At 54.0% G+C, this 10169-nt stretch overlaps 4 protein-coding genes across 4 annotated transcripts; all 4 read right to left on the bottom strand.

The window, feature by feature from the left end:
* Positions 1-550: 550 nt before the first annotated feature.
* PHACADRAFT_197262 (uncharacterized protein) lies at positions 551-2526 on the bottom strand (the record flags this gene model as incomplete). Its single annotated transcript, XM_007397452.1, has 7 exons — positions 551-1121; positions 1180-1204; positions 1254-1415; positions 1466-1522; positions 1581-1766; positions 1819-2164; positions 2212-2526. 7 exons carry the CDS (start codon positions 2524-2526, stop codon positions 551-553), a joined length of 1662 nt encoding a protein of 553 aa, XP_007397514.1.
* A 1992-nt stretch (positions 2527-4518) lies between these two features.
* On the bottom strand, positions 4519-5510 carry PHACADRAFT_258970 (uncharacterized protein). The gene has a single exon (XM_007397451.1). It carries the CDS (start codon positions 5147-5149, stop codon positions 4838-4840), a length of 312 nt encoding a protein of 103 aa, XP_007397513.1. The 5' UTR covers positions 5150-5510; the 3' UTR covers positions 4519-4837.
* A 347-nt stretch (positions 5511-5857) lies between these two features.
* On the bottom strand, positions 5858-8615 carry PHACADRAFT_258968 (uncharacterized protein). The gene is given in 9 exon segments (XM_007397450.1): positions 5858-6058; positions 6114-6328; positions 6380-6477; positions 6532-6921; positions 6934-7329; positions 7386-7863; positions 7919-8184; positions 8234-8313; positions 8375-8615. The coding sequence occupies 2 exon segments, from the start codon at positions 6990-6992 to the stop codon at positions 6642-6644; spliced, it is 339 nt and encodes a 112-aa protein (XP_007397512.1). The 5' UTR covers positions 6993-7329; positions 7386-7863; positions 7919-8184; positions 8234-8313; positions 8375-8615; the 3' UTR covers positions 5858-6058; positions 6114-6328; positions 6380-6477; positions 6532-6641.
* On the bottom strand, positions 8566-9867 carry PHACADRAFT_210609 (uncharacterized protein; the record flags this gene model as incomplete). The annotated part of the gene is made up of 6 exons (XM_007397449.1): positions 8566-8693; positions 8738-9020; positions 9162-9285; positions 9335-9417; positions 9465-9697; positions 9748-9867. Coding segments are annotated over 6 exons (969 nt in total), but the record flags the coding sequence as incomplete, so codon positions are not given.
* Between the last annotated feature and the right edge of the window lie 302 nt (positions 9868-10169).

The raw sequence follows: 10169 nt of genomic DNA, 5'->3' as shown, positions 1-10169 counted from the left end.
TCAGAGAGAAGGGCTAGAAGACACAGTGATGCCAGAAAGGTGTGTGCTGATGGTTTATCAACACGGTAGGATAGAAGAGAAGATGGTAATTGGCCTGTGATGAGAAAGTTCTGTGCAGAGCCATGCACAAACTGGACAAGGCGGCGGTACTTGGCTGTTTTGTCAGGATTGTCAATGATCTCCACAAAACTAGAGCACAAGGTTCTAAGGAAGTGTTCTGGATTTATGGGTTGAGGGTGGGAAGTGAGTGTTGGCTGTCCAGTGGCTGAGAAGTCAACTGCAAGAAGTCCAACAAGCTCAGAAGGAGAGAGTGGTCGCTGGGCAAATGCAATGCACTGGAATATTTGCTGTCTTTGCCTTGCAACAGTTTCATTTGACTCAAGGCCTTCAAGGATCCGCTCGTATGTTTGAGAAATTGTTCGGGGCAAATTGGCCAGGGCCTTCTGAATATTGCCAGGAAGACAGCTGCGTAGCATGTCAAGCTGCAGATTGACCCAGAGAAACCTTACATGAAATTAGAATAGATTAAAGTGAAAATGAAATGCTTAACTCACATGCCACTGGCCATTAACTTGAGTTCTTTCTCAGCAACCACTTTGACATCAGCAGGCCACTCTGAATAGTCATCTCCAGCAAGACAATGGGATATGTAGGTGGCTAAGTCACGAGTGTGTGCATCAGCATCATGGAGTCTGAGCTGATGAGCAGGAAAATCATCCATGGCCTTCTGGATGTCAGCCTCAGGCCGACTTGTGAGAAGAATGCGTAGCCCTGGAATGTCCTTTGATACCAGTCTGTGAAGGGTAGGAAATAGCCCATCTTGCCTAGTGGAGGGTGAGCACTCATCAAGAGCATCAATGATGATGACTGCCCCAGCAGAAGTCTGCAGTATCCGCTCTAGGCAGCTGATGAGAAGCTCTCTGGTTGGACTCAGCTTGGCTCTGTTGTCTTTGCGGAACTGCTCCAGAACTTTGTGGCACTGTTCAGAGCATGTAGCAAGTTGGTAAATGAGAGATGCCAGCAGGCCTGTCACAGTCTGCATCTCAGTGCGGCGGTAGTCAAAGTAGAAGTAGGCCACATGCAGGCCAGGGGTGGATGAGACATGCTCAATGATAGACGAGCTGCAGTTGCCATGGTGCACCATTAGCACTAAATGGGTGTTAGCCAAGGTGTACACACCAAAGAACACTCTTTCCAGTTCCAGCTACACACAGAGTTATTGCATGCCTGCCACAGCTGAATTGAAGACTTACGATTTCCATGGATCCAGTACACACCATTGTTACTATTCTTCCACTCCTCAAACTTGCTGTCAAAGAACCACATGCACGTGCCGGTCAAGTGTGAAGTTCGCCGCTCTTCATGAGTTTGACTTGGATCAGGAGGAGCTAGCCAATCTTGAATGTCCTTGTCAACTGCAGATCTGGTTGAGCTAGAGTGAATTTTACTGAGAAGCTGTTCTCACGATGCAGATTGAGAGATTTGGCTCCAGTAGCCTGCAGATCTGCCACATTATTGCCCACTAGAAGTATGTTGGATGAGAATATGCAAAGATATGTGGTAATGCAAAAGTGACAGACCAGCCTCGACATCATCACCTAGTTTCATGACATTGTTGCCGATCAGCCCGACGTTAGCATCGACGCTTTGCACGACATCAAGTATCTGAGCCGCGGCGGCCAAAAGTTCCTCTGCCGTCAGCCTATCTAGCTCCTTAAGGGCATCTTCGACATCCTTGTCTCCAAGGAGAGCCCGGCCATAGTCCTCTGTCTCGATAATCAGGAATAGAATTCATCATGATTTGAAGATATCCCCTACTTGTGCGCTTGCAGATCACCGTACGCCATGATGTCCGCTTCCTGATGTATTTTGTACAGATGGCGAGCACGTTGAGCAGCTGGATGAGTGCGCCGACGAAGATGCCTTCCAGCTCGACGCTGAGAGCCGAGCATGATTGCAGGTGATTGCGGAGGCGACTGAGAACTCCTCCGAGCCTCGAGAGAAGTCCTTCGAGGTCGTCAAAGCGCTTGCTAACTTTCTCCGCTGCCTTGATGACCGTTAGCTCGGGCAAGAACAGTTTACATGGCGCAGACACAAGTGACAGGCGTACCTCTAGAAAGACTCCAAACGCCGTGAAAATGGCCTTGCCACCAGGCACCACACTCTGATCGGAGATGAGTGAAGGGCAATTAGCATAAGCAGAGAACGCACCGAAGCCGCAGCTATCTCGCCACCAGCGTCGACGAACAGCTTCGTGAGGGTAACGATTGGTGCTATAACAGCCCGAGCCTTCTCGCCGTTGGCACGAAAAGCCTTGAAGCCTTTGTCGTGTTCCCTGAGAATGCTCTCGACTTCCTCGATGGATCCCGCGCCAGACATTTTATCGAAGAGAGATGAGCAACGGAGGTCCTTGCCCGTAACATCGTTGTACTTCTTCATAGCGTCCTCCCAGAGCCTCTGGAAGCCCAAGGAGCCAGCTGAAGCATCGTGATCTCCGGTTCCAGGCTGCGTGTTTGGAGTAGACATGATCAGAGTCAAAGTCGCTGTCGAATATGTAGTACGATGAGCGAGGGAGGAGAGACGAGGCGAGTACTACGAGGACTTCGCGCCCTGATACCAGGACCGCGCTGTGATAGGCAGGCGATGCTCAGACGCCACATGGCACGTGGCACGAATGCTCTCTGGATAAATGCAATGTTCACCCACGCTCAATGGCCTTTCCAGAGACCGACGCTGGGGACCAACATTGCGATTCAATCGAGGGATTATCGATAATCATATTCGGGTCTATTTCTGCGCACGTAGCCTCAGCCTCACGCGTACTACTTCCAGCGAGCACCGGCAGCTGGCCACCAACCACTGAATACTGAGTATGTCGCCCGACGTAGCGGACATGCCTGGCCATACAAATGTCGAGGTTAGAGAAGTGTTAGTCTGCTGCACTTGAACAGCCTTGTCAGAGATCCTTCGAAGATTATATCAGCGATAGACTTGCACAGATCCGCGAGTGCGCTCACCGAGAGAAGCCACCCCGGCAGCTGATACTCCTGCAGCACATGAAGCACGGTGAGTATCAGCAGTGTTCATCCGAGTGAGGTAGCGTGCTCCGTGCAGTGTCGACTATATTGACCCAGACCCCGGCCGATACGTCAGATAACCGCGCAGAACGAAACCGCACAGCGCAAATTGATGCGGGAACGGTTGAGCTACATGACTCTTCCCCGATAAAGGGCCTGATTCAGGCTTCGTACGGTGGTCGCGTACCAAAGAGTCACGCAGAGAATCTGACAGCAAAATGAGGCAGATTAGTTGGAGTGTCTAGGATGCCTTGTGCGACGTACACCTTCCAATGCGATGGTGCGTACATAAACATGCACTGGTGTACTCTTCTGCCGAGCATACGACGGCAGAAACCGTTTAAATTTGCAGCAGTTCCGAATTGGCGTAATTCGGAGACGTCCCCTCCGTTGCGGCACATATGGAGTGAGCGGCGTATGCGCTAGCGGAGACGCACATATACAACCTAGAGACGTTACAAAGGTATGAGTCAAGCAGCGGAGACGTCCCAAGACGCGCAATCATACCACTCTGTTTCTGGTCTGCGTCCGAGACATTGATCTTGTGCGGAGAAGTTAGGTGTGGAGGTGGACCACGTACTCGGCACGGTCCACGTTAGACCATGTCGTCAGCGACATTGTCCATCTGAAAGGCGACGATGCATCCAGGGGATCTGCTACGTCGTTGATAATGCATGAATTACGTGTAAAATGGAACGTACCCGTTTCCAACGTGTCCCCTGAGGACGAACGCACTAGTCAAAATGGGGCCGGACTCCGGAAGCGTGCTCTTCCAGGCAAGCATGAGTGGGCGAACATGCACTGGGACATGGAGCCTTTCTATCTTAGACACAGTCGTAGGTTTTGAGCAGACGATGGGAGAGACGAAAGCGAAGTGATCAAGCGACCTGCCTCTGCTTCAAATGAGCGCGCTTACAACCCTCCACGTGTAACAGCGCACACTGCTGCCAAAGAGCGCTCCCGCCTTGTCTTCTGGCGTCGACGCTCTCCTCATATACTCCAAGTTCACCTGGGCCGCCCCACCGCCCGGCCTCGGCTTCAGTCCCGGCTGCTGGCTGCTAACTCGCTCCAATACCCCTCCGCGCCCTCTGCCCCTCCGCCTGCTGACATAGACCTGTCCCCAGAACTCAACGAGACACCTATGGAGAGGATAGGGAGCTGGCAGGCCCCGAGAGTAGTGCACATACATGTGGCTAGACTGGCTGTAATGTGCGTCGCCTAGTTCTCGCCGAGTAGGCCGTACTCATGCGAGTAGCTGCTCTAGGACACGTTGGGCCTGGCGTATTATAGCATAACACATGGACGGAAGACAAGATACATTCGTCCCTTCGACGACCACACAGGTGGCGACAGCACTGTCCGTCTCACAAGACCGCGTATCGCTCAGAAAGGTTCATGGTGAGACTATCTCTGGCCGCCTACCACGTTGCACGAGGCCTAACGCGAGCTCAAGCGGCGCAGTTTGCTGAGGCTCCTTATTCCGCCGACTATATATGCCCCTGCCACGTTCTTTCGGAGTGTCGCTCAGCAACAGCCTCGCGCAGTCTACCTACGACCACTGCGATCCACCGGCGAGGACAGTGAAGACGACTTACTCGTTGCCGCACAATGTCGGCAGCACATGCGGTCGTAAGAATGCGCCAAGCCAGAACTACAGGAGCAAGTTATATATAAACTGTGTATAACTTATGTGCCCATCGTTTGACGTTCGGGTACAAGTTACGACTGCAGATGGCACGGGCACTAAGCGCCCCTACCCTTCACCTCCACGTCTTGAAAGTATTCCAACGTTCGCGGCTCGAGGGGTCACCGGTCGGCTGACAGCAAGATGCACCGTGAGGAATGAATCCTAGCCGCACGTCGGTTGGGGATGCACCTGTCCCACTCATCTGCCACAGGATGCCGCTGCTTAGGCAAGGCAGAACAACGATGAAAGGAAGGCCACCGCCGCGGGCCGAGCAGGCGCACGACTTGCGGCGCACGGCACAGCCGAGCGCATTTGGGCGCCAAGCAATGCGGGGTTGCTGGTCGGGTTTACACGCTAGCTCGTACGATACATGGAACACGAGCATACCAGAAGACGAGTCTCATGTGGCGAAGACGGCGTGGTGACTGAACGGAAACAATCCTAACGCTGCAGCTAACACGCAGTGGACCGTATGACAGACACCGCGTAGCCCCGATATAAGCCGATTGGCGCAAGACACAGAAACTGCGCAGTGCCGCAGACTGAGGTGAGCTTTCCGCTCTGTTTCGTCGTGTTGGTGCTGAACGGCGGTTATTGCTCAGATGGACGTCTGTGCGGGTGCATGGCGGTGGTGGTAGTGAGTTGATATCGAGACATGTTGGATGACGAGGATAGAATAGCGAAAGTAGCCATGTACATATTAGCTGTTCGTGTGCAGAATACAGCAATGAAGAGAGTTTACCAGTAGCACTGTTGGCCTGCAGTTTTCAACAGTATTCGCCTGAATGAACGGTTCTTGTTTGGTTGATCCCGGCAAGGTTTCCTCGAGACAAACCGCACTTACCACTCGCGACAGCAGCCATCCAAGAGAGGCTGATGCCTCGCGAAAATCTGCAGCATTGTTCAACACACGTATCGCATGTAGTTATGATTTACTCATTCTCGACCCATTTTCGACAGTCAAGGACGCGTGCAGACTCGCCGGTGCTGGCGTCGACGACGACAGAAATGTCCTACGACTTCGACTTCTCTACGTGCATTTAGTGATTCTCAGATGATAGACCACATCGCACAATTTGAGGCTCCTGTTCAATTAAATTCATATTCAACAAGTTACAGGTTCCGACATGAAGACGAGTGAGATGGAAGCGACGCGAGCAGCCCGCCTGATGTCGCGCTCCTTAAGTAAAGTGCTTCAAGCGTGAGAGGCACATGTGCCGACAGAGCCAGTCAAGAGCACACTATGTCGATACGGATATCTCGACCGCCCATCGAGGGGAGACCGCGCTCCAGACTACCATAGCATATATATTAGGTGGGGCGCGGGTCAAGTGGGTAATGGTACGTACGCGCCTCTCGAATCTCTCATCGATATTTGTCGTCGCCCTGCTCCTTCTACCTCACCCGCGCCTCTCGAACCGCAGCCGTAGCTCGAACAGAATAGTTTGACTCGGTGTATGTATTCCAGGACTCTTGCCGCATATGAAGCCCTCGAAATATTCGCAAAAACCTCGTCGCGACCGATGGTACTTGGCGAGCGGTGCCATCACCTGTGAATGACAGACTGTCCGGTTGTCAGCAGGGGGGCTAGAACTATGTACTCGAGCGAGCTTACCGATAAAGGCGAGAGAGATGTACAAGCTCAGTGAGCTCACCAACGAGCTTATCAAACGAGCGCGTATTTGTGCGAGGCGCGCTACTTTCCACATTACACTGCAAAAGGAGGTTAGCCTTTTCACGACAGCAACGTATAATGGAGCGATTGACCTTCCAGTACAGCTCACGCAGGAATTTGTTCGCCTCTTCCGTGTGCAGTCTTCCCGCCAGAATCTTCGCCCCAAGCTTCTACATGGTGTCGTACCGCGCCCATGGCCACTTCAATTCCAGCTCGTACACCTCCTCGCCGTCCTTGCTCTCTGGGTGGAACGTCGCCGTCGTCTTCCCACCAGTGAGGTACCTGATGAGACCTCAATCAGGCTCTCGGTGGTGTCCATGATGTCGTACATGTCCGCGCACGCCGCGTGGCACTCGCAGGTCGCAAATCCAGGGTTGTACGTCAGGTCTATGCCCGCGTTGCGGAGCAGACGCCCGATCTCGTACACTCGGTTCGGACCGCCAATGACGACCTGCTTCAGATACAGCTCGTGGGCGGCACGGAGGTTCAGGTCGAGGTAGAGACCGTTGTGGTGCACGATGAACGACTTCGCGGTCGCGTTACCGGTGACCATGCTCGTTATCAGCATTCCGACCTCGGGAACTTGAAGCTAAGGTTGTCGAAGAACCGGCGAATATAGCTGGACATGCGACTTCAAGCGACGAAGGAGCGCCTTGCGTGCTCGTGAGGACGAGGCCCGGACAGCGCTTCTGGTAGCATCTTTCCCGACCCGTGAGCCCAAAGCGCCCGATGGTAGCTGGCGTAGGTATGATGCGAGAAAGATCGTTTCTGAGGGAATGACCGAGAGCTCGTCCTTCGTGGTGCGTCCCGAGGTTCCGATGATACCGACGATATCGCCGCGAAGGCAGTGCTCGTATTGCGCGACAAAGTCTCCTCGGTCCTTGACATCTCTGAAGAACGATGTTTCCTGTGAGATTGTAGTCAACAAAAGGCTAAAAAGACTTACTGTTCGACCTCAATGATCTACACCTTCCTACCCTCGCCGTGGGGACGCACAGATATTGCAGGTACGTCTCACAAGGTAAACAATCGAACGACGACGACGGAATTGTCGATGAGAGGGGGCCCGCCAACAATCAAGTTGCGATAACGGACGACATCTCGTGGCAATCTTGGAAGTTCTGTCCAGACTGTGAGCCCTCAAACTCCGTTGACGCCGTCCATGGGTATCTCGAATTGGCCAGCAAGCGCGCGCATGCCGTGGCCTTCGCTATTTTTTGAATTTGTCGCAACAAAATCTTGCCCAGCCGCGAAGGTCAACAACGCGGAGTGAAGCATGGATGTGAGTCGGTGGTGATTTGGAGGCTATAGCATTTGATAGATAGGGCTCCTCCAGCATGAAGAGGCGGATGTACTGGCTAAGTCGGCTAGAAACATCCCCAGGCGGCCGACACCCGCCCGTCGGCGGGAGACCACGCTCCAGACTAACAAAACAGGATCGTTAGATGAAGCACAAGTAGAGCAGAGGAGGATACGAACGCGTCAACAAACGTCTCATCAGTTGACGTGGATCTCAAGGGAGGAGAATTGCGCCATCCGTGAGCGAAAAGTAATGTGGAGGTCATCCTAGAGGACTACGAGGAGAGAGGTGCCCTCAGACCAGAGAAGCTCGTCGCCTCCCGGTCGCCCGTCGTGCGCGAGAAGACCGAGATGAGCCCGTCTAGAAGGGCCCAACGGGACCCGTGGCGCTGGCCCCACTGTCTGAATCGGCTTCATCGCTGGGAACAACAAGAATCTTTCAAAGTCTGACTGAATGGTCAGCGAGAACGGAGAACGGAGAGCACACAGACGTACCAGCACAGTCGATCAGAAGCATCATTAGACGGTCGATACCAGCACCCCACCCGCCGGTCAGTGGGAGGCCATGCTCTAGACTAACAAAACAAGATCATCAGCATTAAATGAAGCGCACACGCAGCAGGGAACGGTACGCACGCGTCAATGAACATCTCAGTGATCCCCTGCGCCTCGTCGACGTCCTGCTCCTTCTGCCGAACCTGCTCCTCGAACCGCAGCCGTTGCTCAAATGGATCATCCAACTCCGTATAGGCATCGGGGAGATTGGGCAAGCCGTGGGTGCAGCTGGCAAGCGCGATGATCCAAAGCGCTCACACAACAGACGTCACGCGCCTTCTGTGTCGTCTGGACCCGGTCTGGCCCACGGCACCTCCGGGCCGATGTGCTGTCCGTATTGTTGCTCTTTGCTTTCTTCGCCTTCTCTGCCATTCCTGTATGCTAGGAAATCCACGAGCGCCTTGAGACACAATAAGTCGTGCTCGATCCTGTCCTGGTGAGCACGTTGTATGCAACGTTAAGCAAGAGCATCTTGACGTCCCTGCTGTGCCGCTCCCGGAGCTCGAGGGCTTGGATGAGTGGCGACACAAGGGAACGCAGACGCGCCTGCCGCCTCCGGCGCACGGTATGACGCTTGCTCCAAGTGAAGCCGGCGAGCTCGAGCCGTTCGCGCGCCGGAACGTCGTCAGGCCCACGAGGACCTGCAAGAGCGCGCGGAGCGACGAGCGTGGCCTCGTCATTTACCACGCCCAGCCGCTGGAGCTTGGGCAGAGTGGGGAAGCGGTGCCTAAGAACAGAATTTGTTGTCGTGATATCGAAGAGTTCGATGCATATATCTCGAAAGATCGGAAATTCGCAACGAACGCGAGGGGGACGTCGTGAGGGCGACCCCGGAAGGTTACATTAAGAGAAGTGTCCTTCGCCTCACCCTGCCACCTCTTGGCCACCTGATGTGCGTGAGAAAAACGAGGCGTCTTCCGTGTGCGCACTATTGCGACGCTTTCGTCCATTGACGCTGCTATGCGCCGAGATGTCGAGCATTCGCGCTGGCTCTAGCTGGCCAGTCAGAGGGGTTTCGGATAGGATAGGACCGCTACAGACGTTCAGACTTTCTCAGGGGGTCGACATGATCTGCAGTGCCTGCCGCGGTGTCGACCGGCTTTATCACAGGGATCTCCTTATGTCTAAACGGACGGTCAGTGTGAACACCAAGAACAGGAGGGAGGTGCACATACTGGCAGAGTCAGCCAAGAACGTCGCCAGACTGCCCCGCTTCTCGTCGTCACCCTGCTCCTTCCACCTCAGTCGCTCCTCGAACCGCAGCCGTTGCTCAAACAGATCATTCAACTCCACGCACGCATTACGGACCTCCATTTGGCACATGAAGCCTTCAAAATGTTCGCAAAGACCGGGCCGTAACTGGTGGCACTTGGCGAGTGGTGACATCCGCCCGTCGGCGACCAACTATCCGATTGTCAGTAGAGCCCTGGGATAATTTACGCGAACAGATTTACCGGTGAAGGCGGGGGAGACGTGGAGAGGCTCAACTCGCCGACAAGATTGTCAAGCAGGAGCACATTCCTCCTGGTTCGCCACACTCCACGAAGTGCTGCAGAAGGACGTTGAGCTTTCATTGCGACGTCGATGGACGAAATAACAGACCTTCTGGTTAAAGCTCGCGCAGGACCATGTCATATCACGCCCATGAACACTTGAAGTCCAGCTCACACTCCTCGTTGTCCACGGCCTCAGGGTGAAACATTAGCGTTGTATTCTCGCCAATGAAGTACTTCAGAGGCTCTCGGTGATGTCCATGACATTGAACTCGCAGATCGAGAACTTGAGGCTGTGTGTCGAATCGACGCCCCCGTGCACCCGGTCCAGACGACGATGCGACTGCGGGTAATGAAGATGCGCCTTGCGTTCTCGTGAGAAC

The sequence above is a fragment of the Phanerochaete carnosa genome (genome assembly GCF_000300595.1).
Source record: "Phanerochaete carnosa HHB-10118-sp unplaced genomic scaffold PHACAscaffold_6, whole genome shotgun sequence".
NCBI classification, from domain to species: Eukaryota; Fungi; Basidiomycota; class Agaricomycetes; order Polyporales; family Phanerochaetaceae; genus Phanerochaete; species Phanerochaete carnosa.
This window is presented reverse-complemented; position numbering and strand designations above follow the sequence as displayed.